The 18,366-nt window shown below is 56.2% G+C and overlaps 1 protein-coding gene across 6 annotated transcripts; it reads left to right on the top strand.

The window, feature by feature from the left end:
* The first annotated feature begins 1,937 nt into the window (after nt 1-1,937).
* Nucleotides 1,938-9,619, top strand: LOC123370939 (probable N-acetyltransferase camello). Of its 6 annotated transcripts, none has more exons than XM_045017883.1 (4): nt 2,040-2,090; nt 4,690-4,791; nt 5,782-5,857; nt 7,956-9,619. In XM_045017883.1, exon 4 carries the CDS (start codon nt 7,962-7,964, stop codon nt 8,625-8,627), a length of 666 nt encoding a protein of 221 aa, XP_044873818.1. In that variant the 5' UTR covers nt 2,040-2,090; nt 4,690-4,791; nt 5,782-5,857; nt 7,956-7,961; the 3' UTR covers nt 8,628-9,619. The 6 variants fall into 6 exon arrangements, with proteins under 6 accessions (XP_044873815.1, XP_044873817.1, XP_044873818.1 ...); XM_045017884.1 differs by lacking the exon at nt 2,040-2,090 and adding an exon at nt 3,849-3,865; XM_045017882.1 differs by lacking the exon at nt 4,690-4,791 and having other exon boundaries at nt 1,966-2,090.
* Nucleotides 9,620-18,366: the final 8,747 nt, after the last annotated feature.

Raw genomic sequence — 18,366 nt, 5'->3', positions numbered from 1 at the left:
GAGGAATCGCACACGTAGTGAAAGGGGAACAGACCGGGGTGTGTTTGGTTGAGATCAGGAAACAGGCCAGGCAGTGTGGCACACTGGGTAGCCACGGGGGCGCCCTGTGACGATCCCCAAGAGCAGCGTTTGGCCCCGTGACATGCCCTGAGTGGTGTCCATTCGCGTCTCCTGGGTGTGAGCGAGCAGCCGCCACTGATTCCTCGAAACATGCAGAGTCTGCATCTGAGACTCCAGCGTGGCCCTAAAAATAGCTCCTGGCACACCATGGGCATGACGCAAGCAGGACTTGGATTGCCTGGCACGGGGTCTGGCTGGGCAGGAAGCCAGGGCAAACATCCATCAGTCAGTCAGTACCAACCATGGCAGGGTGTGCGCTGGCTGGATTCCCAGATCCCTTGGGGGGAGGGATCCTGGTGCAGTCAGGGATAACCTTGTTCCTCCCTGTTGGTAATGACAGCACAGTTCCCAAGGATGGGCGGCTCATTTGGCCTTCCCTTATCTGACTTCACCGGACCACAGGAGACATCGGGGGGAGCCGATTCCTGGCCAGAGGGGTGGCCGTGGCACCCTCACTGAAACCACCACCTTTGGCACCAATTGTCCCCCCGTTGGCAGTCTCCTCAGGGCCAACCCAAGAGATACCAGCAGCCTTCTCAGCTGCGAGGCGCCCCTCCAGGGCAGGGCAGAAGCACATTAAGGGGACACAGGGCTGGATTCCGTATTCGCTCCAGGTTCCCTGGGCATTACAATTAAAGGGCTGTTACTAAAGAGCCAGCTGGCACCTCATCCGAGCCATGAACCAGATCCTAGGCAGAGATGACTCCCTTGGTGCAGCGAATGGTTCCTGTAGCTTCCTTTCCCCTCAGCCTCTGTTGTCAGGGGTGCTTGTGTGAACACAGTTCCTCCCCAGGGCGCCTCCAGTAAAGACACTGGAGTTACCCCAGGGATGACTTTAGCCTCAGCTCTTTGTTCTCCTAGAGCCCCAGGTGATGTCACCCTCCTCTGCATGAGATGTCACAATTGTTTCCTTGGCACTGGCCTGTGCTGTCACAGTCAGAGGTTGAGACTGTGCAAAACGGACGGGCTCCCAGGGCCAGGCGCTGACAGCTGCTGGGCAAACGCAGCTGTGACGGTGCATCCGCCAGGAGCTGTGGGTGGGTCTCAGCACCGCTCTAGGGTCAGGCCCTCAGCGAACAGAGGAGAATGTCCAGGAACAGCCGCTGCCGAGGGCGTTCAAATGTTATTCAGCGCTTCCAGCTCTTCTGCGTGCAAACCCAGGGCTAGTGGGCGCTTCGTTCTGCAGGCGGGACCTGACCGGAACAGGGCGTGTAAATAGCATTGGAGCAATGGCTCGCGGCTCCGACCTAACGGGGGCGGCGAGGAAGGGACACTGCTCGGGTGGCACTCGGACTCGGCATGAGGAGCTGATGAGTTAAAGATCAAATGCAGGCGTTCGGTGTCCTTGCCAGGCAAGTGACATCCTCAGGAGCAATAAACCTTCACTCTTTTACCTCCCAGAGCGTGGGGCTGTAGGTTCTTTTCTCTTCATTTCATTGATTTCATTATTAATTCAGTGGGGAACTGCGGGGGGCAGAGACTGGGTGTGTGCAAAGCCCCTTGCATGGGCCACTCACAGCAGGGCTGGGGCCTGGAGCCGGGGCAAGGGGGCAGCCCTGTGGGGTGGGGAACAGGTGGGGGTGGGTGACCCCATGGCACCTTCCAGGCAGTTTCCATGTCCCTCCTGCTCCAACGGGTGACTGACCTCTTTGGTGGTTAGGCCACGCCCACCGGTGGGAGGGGCTAGTTATGCTCCACCCCTTGAGAGCAGAGCTCATCCCCCTTTCCCAACGTGAGGCCATGTGACAGTAGGCCCCGCCCTCTAACGTGCGTCCTGACCCCCGTGCACGCCGTTCCCGCCTCGCCCAGCGCCACGCTGGCCGCCTATTGGCTGGCGAGAGTTTGTGGGCGTGTCCCCATAAGGAGCGCGTCCAATGAGCAACGGGTCCGGGCGACATCACGTGGGCGATCTGGGTGCCCCCCCGGAAGTGGCGTTGCTGTTTGCTGAGCGAGGGAGCCCGGGGCGGACGGTGAGTGGGGGCGTTGGGGCCGGGGCCGGGCGGGGGTTGGGGGTGCGCGGGGGGGACCGTGGGGGGTGCACGGGGGGGTAGCAGGGGGGACGGTGGGGGTTGGGGGTGCGCGGGGGCTGGGTTGGAGGCGGGGTTGGGGGTGCTGGGGGGACCGGGGGGGTGCACGGGGAGGTTGGGGTGTACGGGGGGTTGCTGGGGGGGACGGGGGGGGATGGGGGTGCGCGGGGGCTGGGTTGGAGGCGGGGTTGGGGGTGCACGGGGAGGTGGGGGGTGCACGGGGGGGTTGCTGGGGGGACGGTGGGGGTTGGGGGTGCGCGGGGGCTGGGTTGGAGGCGGGGTTGGGGGTGCTGGGGGGACCGTGGGGGGTGCACGGGGGGACGGTGGGGGTTGGGGGTGCGCGGGGGCTGGGTTGGAGGCGGGGTTGGGGGTGCTGGGGGGACCGGGGGGGTGCACGGGGAAGTTGGGGTGCACGGGGGGGTGCTGGGGGGACGGTGGGGGTTGGGGGTGCGCGGGGGGGACGGTGGGGGGTACACGGGGGGGTTGCTGGGGGGACGGTGGGGGTTGGGGGTGCGCGGGGGCTGGGTTGGAGGCGGGTTGGGGGTGCTGGGGGGACGGTGGGGGGTGCACGGGCGGGTTGCTGGGGGACGGGGGGGGTTGGGGTTGCGCGGGGGCTGGGTTGGAGGCGGGGTTGGGGGTGCACGGGGAGGTTGGGGTGCACGGGGGGGTTGCTGGGGGCCCAAGTGCACGTACGGGGGGGGGCGGAGGGGAGCGGGGGTTGGGGGGCTGGGGCCCGGGGGCTCCAGTAGCGGGATTGCAGCTTCCAAACCCCACTGCCCCGAACCCCGCTGTCCGTGGCAGCAGCAGGCCCCCCCCCCCCGTGATGGGGGTTCCCTGGGGCACGTTGCTGGTAGCTCCTTGGTGCAGTGTCCTTCAGCCAGGGGGTCACCCCAGCCGCCTCCCGCAGAGCCCAGCCTGGGGGGGAGCCGGGGTCCCGCTCCCGGGACACTGCAGCCACTGGTGCAGGCTCCCGTGACGGCCTGTCCTGGGGCTTGAGGTGTCTCCAAGGGCTTGGCAGGGCCCACGGGTGCCCGTCCCAGGGTGTGACTGTACCGCGCTGCCAACCGCCAGCCCCGACCCACGCTGGGACCCCGCTGGAGCCGCCTCTCGGTGCGGGGGCGACTCCTAATCGCCGCGAAGGGAGCAGAGTTGCAGGCAGCGGCTGTGCGCTCCGTGCCGCGGGGGGGGGGCGTTGCCCGCTCTGGAGGGGCCCCGTTCCCTGCCCTCCTGCCCCTCGGTAATACAACAGGCTACGCCCAGGCACTTGCGGTGGTGGAGTAGGGGCTGTCTGTGTGGGGGAGGGGAGAGCCAGGGAGGATTTTAGGGGAGATGCAGGTATTCAGCGGTAACATGAGCTAGGCCTGGGGGAGGGGAGGTGACACCTCTGCCCAGGAGCTAGACAAAGAAAAGGGGCGGAGGGGAAGGGTGGAGTCAGTCTTCAGTTGGGGAGCTGGGTGGTGGGTTTTCAGGGGATCCTAGGCTGGGATCCAAGCACCCTGAACCCCCCAGAGAGGCCAGATCGAGGGGTCCTGGCTCTGAACACAAGCTGGGCTGTATCCTGTGTTCCTGTTGTTCAATAAACCTTCGGTTTTACTGGCTGGCTGAGAGTCACTGAGAGTCCAGGAAGAGGGGTGCAGGGCCGGACTCCCCCACACTCCGTGACACTTGCCCAGCAGCTAAGAACCCCGGGGCTCAATTCATTCTCTTCTGTAGCACACGTAAGTGTGCCACACGCTTCACGGGAAACAGGTGACCGGTTCCTGGGCTGAGGCGCTGAGCCGGCCCTGGGGCCAGCATTGCAGACCCTTGTGAGTCTGGCTGAGGTCCCTGGAACTCTGCATCGGTTCATGGGTCTGACTGGGGCCTAAACGCTGTGGGATCCTTCCCTTTCAAATGTAACCCCTTCCTTACTGTTGCATTAACGAGGGGGCTGCTTATTTGCATTTCACGGCTGTTTTTTTAACGAGGTGGGGAAAGAGAGCAGCTACTGATCCCAGTTACTCACCTCAGTGGAGTGTGAGCTGCTTCTTGTAACTGCAGTGTCAGGGCTGAGCCCCCTGGATATCTTGTGGTCAGTGAACTGTGCCGCACAGGGTGCAGCTCCAGACAGATCCTCCTGAGCATGTGGAGATCATTTTGAATCTCCTGTATTTTTGTTCCCCAGCCTGGGTGGTGGCTGTACGAACCCCCGTTCTGTGCCAGGTTTCACAGTGCAGCTCTCACTTCTCTGGGTGGAAAGCCGCTGGCGGCTTTGTAGAGTGTGGAGACCCGTAGGAAGTCCCGTGGGAGTCAGATCCAGAGGTGGGGGGGGGTTCTTTCTTGGGGAGGTCTTGCAACCTTAACTGTGATACTTGCAGACTCCCCTCATAAGAATGCAGGTTTGAGCCTGGCTTATGTTCTACTTCTAGACACTAATCGAGCACTGGTTGCTGCCCCACCTAGGCCCCTGCAGTGGGGATGGAGCTCTAGCTGATCCGGTGGGGTTTATTATGGGAGGCAAGGAACCTTCTGGAATTGTTCCCCTTCTCTCTCTCCTCCCCAGGCTTCGTTCTCTGGCTCTGTGTTGTGGCTGTGCGCGCCCTCTCTCCCAAGGTGACCCCACCAGCTCTGTCCCCCAGGGCAGCTGTCACTCGAACCATGCGAGGTGCTGATATAACCCTCCTTGCACCTGCAGCACATTCAGCCCTGGGGCGAACGAGAGAGCAAAGGATGAGCTCGGGTCCTGGAGAATGTGGATCCCCATTGGGATCACGCTGCCTGTAGCCCACCTGGGGGTCCTGGATTAGGACGTTTTAGGGCAGGGGTAGTCAAGAGCAGACCACAGGCCAAATCTGGGCTGCCAGACGCTTCCGAATGGGCCACAAAGATCGAATGGGCTGAAGCAGAGCCAGGGCTGCGTGTGCGGCTCTGGGTCCCCCCCCAGCACGGAGCAGGCAGCTGGGCCGGGTTGCAGGGTGCAGTGTCCCCAGGGGGCTGCCCCCACCAGCTCTCTCCTCCGCCGTCCGGCAGCAGCACAGGCACGGACATCCAGGCCCAGTGAGTGGGGCGGCGGGAGCCTCTCTGGGTGGGGAGCTGGCGGGCGAGTGGGGGGCAGCTGGGTGGGGGGCGAGGGGGGGGTTATATTCCTGATGTCTCGATCCTGCAATGGGCAAAGCCTCTGACTCTGAGGAATGAGCAGCTGCTTTTCTCTGTCACTTCAATCACCCTCCCATTCCCTCTGCTCATTGGCCTCGCCCCCGAGCTCACTGTCCCCCACTCTGTTCTGTTCTTGTGGGGACAGTGAGGCCATGGCTACACTTGCAGATTTGCAGCGCTGCAGCAGGGTGTGAAAAAACACCCACTCCAGCGCTGCAAAGCGCCAGTGTGATCAGAGCCCCAGCGCTCCCGTTACAGCCGTGCTCCCAGCGCTGTACGTTAATCCCCACAGGGAGGTGGAGTACGGACAGCACTGGGAGAACTCTCTCCCAGCGCTGGCGCTCCGACCACACTCGCGCTTCAAAGCGCTGCCGCGGGAGCGCTCCCGCAGCAGCACTGTGCAGCGCTAAGTGTAGCCATAGCCTGAGAGTTTGTGTTACTGTCACTTTCAGGGAGTTTCTCTCTATGTCACGGTCACACTGTCTGTTTTTCCCCCCAGCCCCATGTGAGAGGAGAGGAACTGAGGCTCCATCCATTGCCTTTCCCAGCTGAGATACAAATCGGGGGCAGAACAGGTAAAACTGAAAGCTCTTCGGTTACTGGTAGCCCAGAACCCTGCCCTCACTGAGAGCTTCATCTTGCATCAGTGACGTCCGTGGGAGTTTTTCCATGGACTTTAGAGGGAGCCGGATCAGAGTAGGGTGCTGTGAAGTGACCACATCTGAATAAATGGTGGCAGATCAGAGTTGATGCAGTTAGCTCAGATGGTTTGGATCTTGTGCCTGGAGCTGGGATCAGCCTGGGGTTTAATAGCTGCATAGCAGATAAAATAATGTCCTAAAAGAAAATAAAATAGAAATATCATAAATAACAGGGAACAATGAAGGGAAACATTTGAACTGGTAGAAAAGTTTTTGAAAAAAGGTTTTTTAATTGAAAAGTGGGCTTCTCTGGGAAATGAAAACGGTGAAAGTTGATTTTTTTTTCAACTTTGCAATTTATTTTTTCAAAAATTTTGTTATAAACATTAATGACGGGGTTATGGAAAATGTTTGTTTACTGAAAACCCCAGTTTTTCATTAAATGAAAACGTTTCCATGCCTTGTTTTGATTTTAAACCAATCACAAAAATAGCAAGAAATTGTTCAATGTCAGAGCTGGTGAAATGGAGACAACTTTGATTTTTTTTGTTACCAATTTTGTTTTTAAATTGTCAGCCAACTCTTGAGCAAATAAAATAGCAAAACCCCAAATAAAATAATAATGTGGAAATAAAATGACAATACAAAGAATAAGGGAGTAAAATCCTATGATACAATAATGTAACACACAGTTTATTAAATAAAGGCCTGATCCTGAATACACTTATTACCAGGTGGAGCACTTGTTACCTCGGGCCTCAATCCTGCAAATGCTTCTGCCCATGCTTAACTTTACTGTCATGAAATCAAGGGAACTTCACAGTAATAAAGTTGAGCACGAAAGTGTTTGTAGAATTGGGTGCTAACTTGGTAATACTGGCCGTAATCCTGCAAAGACATAAGCATATGGTTCATTTATACACGCTGAATAGTCCCGTTGCTTCGGTGAAGCTACCCGCAGTGTGTAAAGTCGATCACACGTGTGCATCTGTGCAGCATAAGGGCCATTGTCTATCCTAGCTCCCCGTCCTTCCCTGATTTCTCCCCACTCCTTCCGTCCTTTGAAGCCCTGGCCTGAGGCAGAGAAATGCACCGATGGGTAGTTGTGCTCGGGAGTGTCACTGACTATCCCGCTGTGTACCGCCTCAGCAGCCTGCCGGGTTGAATGTTTTCCCTCAGGGTTGACCAAACAAAATCCCTCCCCGTACCCCGACCCCCTCGTGGGTTGGTAAAACTCTTAGCAGTAGCCCCAGGCTGTATCCCCCAGCACTGAATGTGTTTATGAACAGGGGCGTTTGCAGTGTGAAGTCTGGACCTTGACACACACTCACTGAGGACCCCTGCTTTGGTGTGTGCGAACGTGGGCTGGGAAGCGGGCAGCTGGGGGTGCTGCTGTGGGGGGTGACAAGGAGGCTGGTACTGGGTGGGAGCTGAGCTGGCGTCCTGCGTCCCTGTCTCTGCTCTGTTGCTGCCTCTGCCACTGTCTCTGGCCCAGTCACCTCAGCTTCCCCATCTGTGAGATGGAGGCGATGGTCCTCTGCCTCCGAGGCGGTGGGGCGCTCGGGTGCTGTGCGGATGGGTCAGAGGGAAGCCTGGAAGTCGGCAGTGCAGTGCTATGGCACCGGACTGGGAATCCCACCCCCAGGGATCTCGGCCTGCTCCTGACGCTGACCTGCAGCGTGACCCTTCTCTGGGTCTCTCTCCCCCTTTCCCGGAGTCTGATTAAACTGTCAGCGCTTTGGGACTCGTAATATGGTCCATGCCCAGCATTTAGCAGTGTGAGGCCCTGCTCTCAGATGGGGCTGTAGGAGCTACCAATAAATAGCTACGCCCGCTAGTGCTCGCAGTCCCTCTGAGGGAGAGGTGACTACATGCACCTTTCTTCTAGCTGGGGAAACTGAGGCACAAGAGGGGGGGAGTGACTTGCCTGAGGCCAGAGCGGGAGCTGATGGCTTGCAGGCCTGTGCTCATTGCACTGCTACGGCTCTGCTGACCCCCGGTCTTGTGCTGAGCTGCTTTCTCCTCTCTCCAGAGCGCCATGGCGGACTATCGGATCCGCGAGTACAGAGACGAGGACTACGAGATGGTGCGCGAGCTGTTTGCCACTGGGATGAGCGAGTACGTCCCTGCCCTGTGTGTGCACGTGCTAAAGCAGCCCTGGGTGATCCTGGTACTGGCCTGCACCTTCTGCATCCTGCTCACCAGCTCCAAGTCCCTCCTGCTGCCCATCCTGGCCATCACGCTGCTCCTGGCTACGGGGCGGCAGCTGCTCGGCTACTTCTGGACCATGTATATCGAGCACTGCTTGAAGGAGGACCTGCTGGACATCAGGACAACCTACATGGGTAGCAAGGGCTCCTGCTTCTGGGTGGCAGAAGCGGATGAGTGTGTGGTGGGCACCGTGGCTGCCAGGCCGTCTGACGATCAGGAGGGGGAGCTGATGCTGAAGCGGATGTCGGTGCGGAAGGACTACCGGGGGCTGGGCGTTGCCAAGGCGCTGTGCCAGGCGGTGATCTGCTTCGCCCAGCAGCAGGGCTGCCGCGCCGTGGTGCTGAACACCCTGATGGTGCAGGACGAGGCCCGCCTGATGTACGAGCGCGTGGGCTTCGCGAAGTACCGTGACGATGTGCTGCCCACCGTCTACGGGAGACTGGCCAACGTCACCATCTCCAAGTACAGGTACAGCGTCCCCCGCAGGAGCTGACTCTGCGCTGCTGCCAAGGGCTGGAACCAGTATCTCCTGTTCCCTCGCCCCGGAGCATACAGAGCGCAGAGGGTGAGACGCAGCTGACTGGTCACCTTGCAGAGCGCTGCCCTGAAGGAAGTGGTGTCTCACTCTTACTGGCCTATGCTACCGATGTCTGATTAATCTGTGCAGTGGGGGAGAGCCGACCGGATCCGCTTTGGCCTGTTGCCTGGCTGCCTTCTCGAGGCGCAGACGGTGTGTTTCCCAGGGCGCTGGCCTGACAGACACACCGACATTGTCCCGCTGACCTCCGGCCTTGTCTGCACCAAGGGCTCGGAGCTGGGCCCGGTGCGTTCGAGGCCTGTTCGGTACGCTGCCTTGATGCAGCAGTTCAGACAGGTTCCTCAGGTTGAGCGCGCTGGGCTCCGTGTAGTCTGCGTGCACAGGAAACTCGCTCGGCAGGGAGGTTTCCATGCTCACCCCTGGGACGGGATGACTCTGGGGGGTGGGTCGTGGTGAGATGCTGGTAAATCACTAGTTCAAACCCAGCTCACGTGGGTGGGAATGGCGTTGAATCCACGTGCATTGTGTTCTTTCAGTGGCCTTTGAGGAGACCAAGCGGTCTTGGGGTGGGGTATCACACCTGGATCTAACTGGTTGGGGTGTCGTCATCACCGTCAGAAGCCCTAGACTGAGTGGGCCGTGGGGACTGAAGTCCCATCCTGTTTGGAGGAACCTCTTTGTAAGCAGAACCTGTCTCCACCCCTGCTGGAAGAAGGTTCATCCAGCCCTTCTTCCTAGCATCAAATCCACCTAGAAAGCTGAACAGGCATTTGTGTCATTCTCCCCAGCAGGCTGCCTGTGGGCCGGAGTCCCTCCATCCGGCAGTCAGCTCAGCATGCTGCCGAGGCAGCGGTTCCAGGGGCTGGGAGTCCCAGCTCTGGGCCAGTGCTGCGTTGCTGTAGTGTTGGTGTTGTGGCACTTTGGTGAATAAAGAAATTGCTACATCGCTTTCTGATGCAAATGTCTCTCTTCTGCGCCCTGGTACTGTTGACCCCCTCTGCCTTGGGTGAAGTGTAAGAAGAGCCCAGAGAGTGGAAACGTCTTGTATCGGGTTGTGTGTGCGATATGTAACACCACAACAAGCGACAACAGGGTGAATAGCACAGCCCCTTGTCATAGGATGTAAACAAGAGAACAGCCCCTATCGTGGAAAGGCAACCCAGTTAAATCTGCTTGGGAAAGTATTTCCTCTTAGTGTGCAGTTAGCCTGTGGAACTCATTGCCACTGGATACACGCAGGAGGTCAGACTGGATGGTCAGAACGGTCCCTTCTGGCCTTGGACTCTCCCTAGGAAGCTGAGTATCATTGAGGCCACAGGCTCAACAGGTATCATTAGGGCTAAGGAGAGCAGCCAGTGTGACAATCTGTATATCACTCGCTGCTATGACAGAGACACTTCCCCGTTACTGCTACAGCAGGAAACCCCAGATGCAGCAGGTTTGGAGATGCCTGAGATGCAACTTGTGCATGTTTCACACAGCCCCAAAGTCCCCTCCCCACAACCAGCTATGGGTGCGCTCAAACCCCCTGGTCCTGCCAGGCTCTCAGCCCCTGGTGCGAGACTCTCCCCCAACTCAAGTGACTCGGGTGCTGGGAATTTCTCTGTCTAGCTCTTCCCTGGTTTTTCCCCCCTGCTCTTTCTCTCCTTTGGCATTTTCTGCCCTTGTGTTACCCAGCGGGCAGACAGCTCTCCTGTCCCTCCCCAGGGGAACACACCCAGCTGCGTAGTGCAGGGCTGTCCTTTATCACTCCTGCTGCCCCTCTCCTCCTGTGACCCTCCCTCTTTAGTTTAGAGGTGAAGGTGGCTTGACTTTGCAAGTAAGACTAAGATCCCAGATTGCCACCCTGCAGAGGAATGTCTACTCCAGCCAGCTCTCTGGAGATGGCAGCCTCTGCTCGACAGAAGCAGTGAGCTAGATGGGGCAGGAAGCAGGAGAGAGACGCCAGCCCTGCAGACCTGGCCAGGAGACACGAAGGTGCCGCTCAGTTGCTTGAGTAGAACGGCAGCATTTTCCCGCCCTTGTGGGGCGATGATACAAACGCCGAAGGGGCCCGACTCATGGCGGCGTGTGGGATTGCAGTCAAACGTGCTCATCATCTGATAGCGGGGTGAAGTTAAGGGATAGCGCTCACCTCGGGGGGAAGTATCCACTTCCTGCACCTGCTCGGGACTGCGCTCTAGCACCCGAGCCTGGAGTTGCACTTGGAAATTGAGCGTGTCCGTTCTAGCCCCATGCGAACGCTTAGCCCCTGCAGAGTGAGCTGCTGAGCTCTGGCAGACACGCTGCACAGGAGGGACGTGTGGCAGGGTCTCCCTCTTCTTGCTGTGCACAGACTTGCTGCAAAGCTGCCCTCGCCTTGCCAGGGTGGCTGGAGGAACTGGCGGTTGTGCCTGGCCCTGCTGTCGCGCTCACGTGCAGAGAGGGAGCAAGGTTTGCCCTGCTGCTCCATTGGGGGTGGGGGAGGAGCCATTCTCCTGGCACGGGGCCCAGGTCCCCTAGGTATCGTATGTCCGCCTTGGGGCTGGCAGTAGGGCAGGAGGTGGCCAGCACCAGTGGCTCTATTTGCTCTCCCCCTTTCCCGAAGCAGCAGCGTGTCCCACCCACGGGCACAGAGGGCAAGGTGCCTGGGTGGGCTGGAGGGCAGCATGGGACTGCAGTGGGGGGTGGGGTTCTCGTCCAGTGTCCCCCGCAGGTCAGTTCTTCAAGGTCCAGCTCTGGTCCCTGGCACCAGCAGCAGAACGGCCACCTGGACGATTTTCTCCCCATTCCAGCCATTTGGGGGCTAGTTTCATGAGACAGGAGAAAAATATTGTGCAAGTCGCCAATTTTCCCTCAGCCAAACAGGCCGCTGTGGGCCATGACTGTCAGTGGGGCTGGAGCCAGCAGGATGCCGCCATGGCCTCTGGTCTGTCTGCAGGGGGAGGGAGGTGCAAACAACTGAGGATAAAATATCCCACCCACTTTTACTACAGTTGGGAGTTCTTAAAAACAGACTTTGGGGAGGAAAGCGTCTTCATCCGTCCGCCTGCCAGGAGTCTCAGCTCAGCGACAGGACTTGCCCTGAGAGGAGGCCGTCTGGCCTCGCTCTTGTTTGAGGAACTTCCTTCTCCCCTGTGCGTGCGGGAAGTCATCACATTATCTTTGTAGCAGGAAGAGAGCCTGAGCCATAAGCCCTTGTACCAGAGGCCTGGTCTGAGGCAGGACCTGCTGACAGAATCCGGCAAGAAGCCGGCTGCTATTGCAGAAATGTACATTCCTAAGAAGTGCTAATCACCAAGTGCTCACGCAAACACATCCCCATATCAAGGATGGGACAATAACATTCCCCAAGGATAACGGGACCATGCTGACCCCTCCGAAAAGGTAAGGTCAGGATGACAGTACGTAGTAAAGATGTTTTGATCGAACCAACATGTACAAGGCGATGAGTGATAACTAGCCACGCCAGGGAGCAGTAAGTAACTACGTCAGAGGGGCAGTACTAACTTGTTTGTATTGGGGTATAAAGTTGTATCTCAGAGGGAGTATCTGTCTAGCCCAGGTAGGAATGGAAAGTCCTGCTGTTCACTGAGCCAGTCCATTGTTACGGGCATACGTGTATTAGTGGTCTGGTAGAGTCTGTGGGATACTAGTACTGCGCTTTGTTGACAATAAACCTGGCTGGGTGCCTTTGTCCCTTAACAGATCTTGTGGTTATTGGGCAGCTCACACGAGGTCGGCCGTCCTAGCTGTCTGTGCAGGGCTGGGGCAGCACACAGAGGGAACACACACATGCAGCCAAACATCTCTCAACATCTAACCATAATCATGACATCCAGTCCTCAGTCTGCCAGTGCTGAGCACTGCAAAGGCAGGGCAGATCCTGTATCGTATTCCCTTCCCTTGTGATGTTGGTTTCTGCCCCACTGTATTTCCTCCTATTCTATCTCACTCTTGGCTTTTTGTCAAGTCCTGAAGTCAACTCTACTGCAGTCAGCCAAACCTGCCTTGTCTGAAGAGAAAAGATTCAACCTGATTGTAACTAACCAGGGTCCAAGCAGCAGGTCTCTCAGTCAATCTGCCAGCCAAAGCATCCACTCAGTTAACCAGCGGTCCAGTGTTCCAAAAACATCCACAAAAGGCATATTTCTCCCATTGTTTCTATCTTGTCTCTTGTGTCTGGCTGGCTGAGAACAAGATCAGACACTGCCCCTCATATCAGGACAGAGCAAAACTAACCACCTCCTTTTCAGCAAAGAAAGGTTGTTCTCAGAATAAGACGCTGATATTTTGGCTTTGTCTACACTGGACTTTCGTCAGTAAAACTTGTCGTTCATGGGCTTGGGGGAAAAGCTCTTCCCTGGACGACAAAAGTTTTACCACCGAAAAGCGCTGGTGTGAACAGGGTCCCAGCTCTCCCCTGAAACGCTGGGACCCTGATTAGGCTGTGGAGCCAGGGTGAGACCGTTATGCTTGTGGGCTGGCCACGGGTGTCAGGCTCTGAGCCGGAGCAGCCTGGCATTACAGCGCCCAAAGTGACGCTGACTGGTCCAGGTGAGTCCCAAACCGACACAGCAGGCAGGCTGAGGGGGGCGGGGGAGGAGAGAGGCCACCTCTGAGGTACAAACAACCACGACACGGGGGGAGAAGGGGGAGGGCAGGGCTCAGTGCCACTCGCACCCTCTGCCCCCCACGTGCCCCACTGTTTGAAATGGGAACGCAGGGAGGGGAAAGCGCTGAGCCCTCAATGGGTCCCACAGGCCCAGCCCCAGCCCCACTTCCCCCTACGGAGCCCTCGACAGGTCGCCCAGGCCCAGCCCCACTTCCCCCCACGGAGCCCTCGACAGGTCGCCCAGGCCCAGCCCCACTTCCCCCCACGGAGCCCTCGACAGGTCCCGACCCAGCCCCACTTCCCCCCATGGAGCCCTCGATGGGCCCGGTCCCAGCCCCACTTCCCCCCGCAGAGCCCTCGATGGGACCCATAGGCCCAGCCCCACTTCCCCCCACGGAGCCCTCGACAGGTCGCCCAGGCCCAGCCCCACTTCCCCCTACGGAGCCCTCGACAGGTCCCGACCCAGCCCCACTTCCCCCCGCAGAGCCCTCGATGGGACCCATAGGCCCAGCCCCACTTCCCCCCACGGAGCCCTCGACAGGTCGCCCAGGCCCAGCCCTACTTCCCCCCCCATGGAGCCCTCAATGGGACCCACGGGCCCAGCCCCACTTCCCCCCACAGAGCCCTCAACGGGTCCCATGGGCCCAGGCCCAGCCCCACTTCCCCTCATGGAGCCCTCGACGGGTCCCCCGTCCCCGGCTCTGATGCCGCAGAGCCTGTGTCCCCGTCCCCGGCTCTGACGCCGCAGAGCCTGTGTCCCTATTCCCACCTCCTTTGAAGAACGGCTAGCCAAAAACTCCAAAGGTAATAACAAAATGTTTTCTAAGTACATCAGAAGCAGGAAGCCTGCTAAACAACCAGTGGGGCCTCCTGACGATCGAAATACAAAAGGAGCGCTTAAAGACGATAAAGTCATTGCGGAGAAACTAAATGGATTCTTTGCTTCAGTCTTCACAGCTGAGGATGTTAGGGAGATTCCCAAACCTGAGCTGGCTTTTGTAGGTGACAAATCTGAGGAACTGTCACAGATTGAAATGTCACTAGAGGAGGTTTTGGAATTAATTGATAAACTCAACAGTAACAAGTCACCGGGACCGGATGGCATTCACCCAAGAGTTCTGAAAGAACTCAAATGTGAAGTTGCGGAACTATTAACTAAGGCCTGGTCTACACTAAAAAGGGGGTTCGAATTAGGGTACGCAAATTCAGCTACGGGAATAGCGTAGCTGAATTCGAAGTACCCTAATTCGAACTACTCACCCGTCCAGACGCGGCGGGGTCGAACTCCACGGCTCCCCTGTCGACTCCACCACTGCCGTTTGCAGTGGTGGAGTACCGGAGTCGACCACGGCGCTTCCGGAGTTCGAACTCCGAGAAGTCGAACTCACCGCGTCGACCCGGACGGTAAGTGTGGACTAGCCCTAAGGTTTGTAACCTGTCCTTTAAATCGGCTTCGGTACCCAATGACTGGAAGTTAGTTAATGTAACACCAATATTTAAAAAGGGCTCTAGAGGTGATCCCGGCAATTACAGACCGGTAAGTCTAACGTCAGTACCGGGCAAATTAGTCAAAACAATAGTTAAGAATAAAATTGTCAGACACATAGAAAAACATAAACTGTTGAACAATAGTCAACATGGTTTCTGTAAAGGGAAATCGTGTCTTACTAATCTATTAGAGTTCTTTGAAGGCGTCAACAAACATGTGGACAAGGGGAATCCGGTGGACATAGTGTACTTAGATTTCCAGAAAGCCTTTGACAAGGTCCCTCATCAAAAGCTGTTACGTAAATTAAGCTGTCATGGGATAAAAGGGGAAGTCCTTTCATGTATTGAGAACTGGTTAAAAGACAGGGAACAAAGGGTAGGAATTAATGGTAAATTCTCAGAATGGAGAGGGGTAACTAGTGGTGTTCCCCAAGGGCCAGTCCTAGGACCAATCCCATTCAACTTATTCATAAATGATTTGGAGAAAGGGGTAAAGAGTGAGGTGGCAAAGTTTGCAGATGATACTAAACTGCTCAAGATAGTTAAGACCAAAGCAGACTGTGAAGAACTTCAAAAAAGATCTCACAAAACTAAGTGATTGGGCAACAAAATGGCAAATGAAATTTAAAATGGGGGATGGAGTGGAGACGGATGGCAGGAGAGAGATCACTTGATCATTGCCTGTTAGGTTCACTCCCTCTGGGACACCTGGCATTGGCCACTGTCGGTAGACAGGATACTGGGCTAGATGGACCTTTGGTCTGACCCGGTACGGCCGTTCTTATGTATGTTATATTCTCTTTCTTAGACGGCCCAAATATACCTACAGCGCGCGCCCCTAGTCACTCCCCTTACAATTTATGGTCATGTTCCGTTCTGGAGGGGTGTGAGTCTGGGGTCTTTGTCTCACCTTTTTCGTATCCCATGGGAGGGGTAAGGAGTGAGGTTCTGTTCTGGTCAGGGCCAGACTTTCTTTGGCTTTTAGTGTTTCTTATGCCTCCCCTGCCAACCCCTTTGCCCCTCCTAACTGGTTGCTTGACCTTTAGCTTGAGAGAGGAGCCTATATTACACTCCCACCAGCGCCGGCTCCAGGCACCAGCTAAAGAAGCAGATGCTTGTGGTGGCCAATACAAAGGAGCAGCGCTCCAGCCGCTATTGGGGCAGCACGTCCGGATCTTCGGCAGGAATTCGGCAGTGGGTCCCTCAGTCCCTCTCTTCCTCTTTGAGCTGCCGCCGAAATGCCGCCGAAGAGGAAGAGAGGAAGTGAAGGACCCACCACCGAACTGCCACCGAAGAGTGGAGCGGTGCGATCGCTTTGCCACTGCTTTCCCCCCCCCCTTGGTGCGGCGGAAAACCTGGAGCCAGCCCTGGCTCCCACCACACCCTGTGACACTTTTAACTCTATTCCTTATCTCTCTTCTCATTATATTAACAAACCCATCTGGCTGGGCAGAAGCTGACTTGAGAAAAGCCTGTTGAGAGTCCTTGGGTTAAGTTTAGAGGCGAGAGCAACAAGGGTGATGTTGTGGTGGGCGTCTGCTATAGATCACCAGACCAGGAGGAGGCGGCAGACGAGATTTTCTTTGGACACCTAACAGAAGTTTCCAGATCACAGGTCCTGGTTCTTATGGGGGACTTCATCACCCTGACAGCTGCTGGGAGAGCAATACAGCGGTGCATAGACAATCCAGGAAGTTTTCTAAGAGTGTTGGGGACAACTTCCTGGTGCAAGGCTGGAGGAACCAACTAGGGGCCGTGCTCCTCTTGACCTGCTGCTCACAAACAGGGAAGAGTTAGGAGGGGAATTAGAAGTGGGTGGCAACCTGGGCAGCAGTGACCATGAAATGGTGGAGTTCAGGATCCTGACAAAAGGAAGACAGGAGAGCAGCAGAATACAGACCCTGGACTTCAGAAAAGCAGACTGACTCCCTAGGGAACTGCTGGGCAGGATCCCCTGGGAGGCTAATATGAGGGGGAAAGGAGTCCAGGAGAGCTGGCTGTATTTTAAAGAAGCCTTGTTGAGGGCGCAGGAACAAACCATCCCAATGTACAGAAAGAACAGCAAATATGGCAGGCAACCAGCTTGGTTTAACAGAGAAATCTTTGGTGAGCTTAAACACAAAAAGGAAGCTTACAAGAAGTGAAAATTTGGACAAATAACTAGGGAGAAGTTTAAAAATATTGCTTGAGCATGCAGGGGTGTAATCAGGAAGGCCAAAGCACAACTGGAGTTGCAGCTAACAAGGGATGTGAAGGGTAACAAGAAGGGTTTCTACAGGTATGTTAGCAACAAGAAGGTGGTCAGGGAAAGTGTGGGCCCCTTACTGAATGAGGGAGGCAACCTAGTGACAGAGGATGTGGAATAAGCTGAAGTACTCAATGCTCTTTTGGCCTCGGTCTTCACAGACAAGATCAACTCCCAGACGGCTGCACTGGGCAGCACAGTATGGGGAGGAGATGACCAGCCCTCAGTGGTGAAAGAACAGGTTAAGGACTATTTAGAAAAGCTGGACATGCACAAGTCCATGGGGCTGGATGCAATGCATCTAAGTGTGCTGAGGGAGTTGGCGGATGTGATTTCAGAGCCATTGGCCATTATCTTTGAAAACTTGTGGTGATCAGGGGAGGTCCCAGACGATTGGAAAAAGGAAAATATAGTGCTCATCTTTAGAAAAGGGAAGAAGGAGAATCCAGGTAACTACAGACCAGACAGCCTCACCTCTGTCCCCGGAAACATCATAGAGCAGGTCCTCAAGGAATCCATTCTGAAGCACTTGGAGGACAGGAAGATGATCAGAAACAGTCAACATGTATTCACTAAGGTCAAGTCATGCCTGACCAACCTGATTGCCTTCATGATGAGATAACTGGCTCTGTGGATATGGGGAAAGCGGTGGACATGATATATTTTGACTTCAGCAAAGCTTTATATTCGGTCTCCCACAGTATTCTTGCCAGCAAGTTAAAAAAGTATGGATTGGATGAATGGACTATAAGGTGGATAGAAAGCTGGCTAGATCGTCGGGCTCAACAAGTAGTGATCAACAGTTCGATGTCTAGTTGGCAGCCGATATCAAACGAAGTGCCCCAGGGGTTGGTCCTGGGGCCAGTTTTGTTCAACATCTTCATCAATGATCTGGATGATTGGATGGATTGCACCCTCAGCAAGTTCGCAGATGACACTGAGCTGCTGGGAGAGGTAGATACGCTGGAGGGTAGGGATAGGGTCCAAAGTGATCTAACTAAATTGAAGGATTGTGCCAAAATAAATCAGATGAGGTTCAACAAGGAAAAGTGCAGAGTCCTGCACTTAGGATGGAAGAATCCCATGCACCGCTACAGGCTGGGGACTGACTGGCTAAGCGGCAGTTCTGCAGAAAAGAACCTGGGGACAGGGCCGGACCACAATATTTTGGCACCTGAGGCAGGGAGCTCCAAGGCTCCCCCCTCCAAACCCCCTCGATTGGGCCAAAACTTTGAAAAGTCTCAATTCTGCCTTCTTCCTGTTCTACTCCTCTCATGGTCCTGCTCTGCTACCTACCCCAATAAAGGAGAACTAACAACTTAAAATATCCTGTTCGAAAATTTTAAGTAACACTTAACTTTCAAACG

This window comes from Mauremys mutica, chromosome 5, assembly GCF_020497125.1.
Source record: "Mauremys mutica isolate MM-2020 ecotype Southern chromosome 5, ASM2049712v1, whole genome shotgun sequence".
Taxonomy (NCBI): Eukaryota; Metazoa; Chordata; order Testudines; family Geoemydidae; genus Mauremys; species Mauremys mutica.
This window is presented reverse-complemented; position numbering and strand designations above follow the sequence as displayed.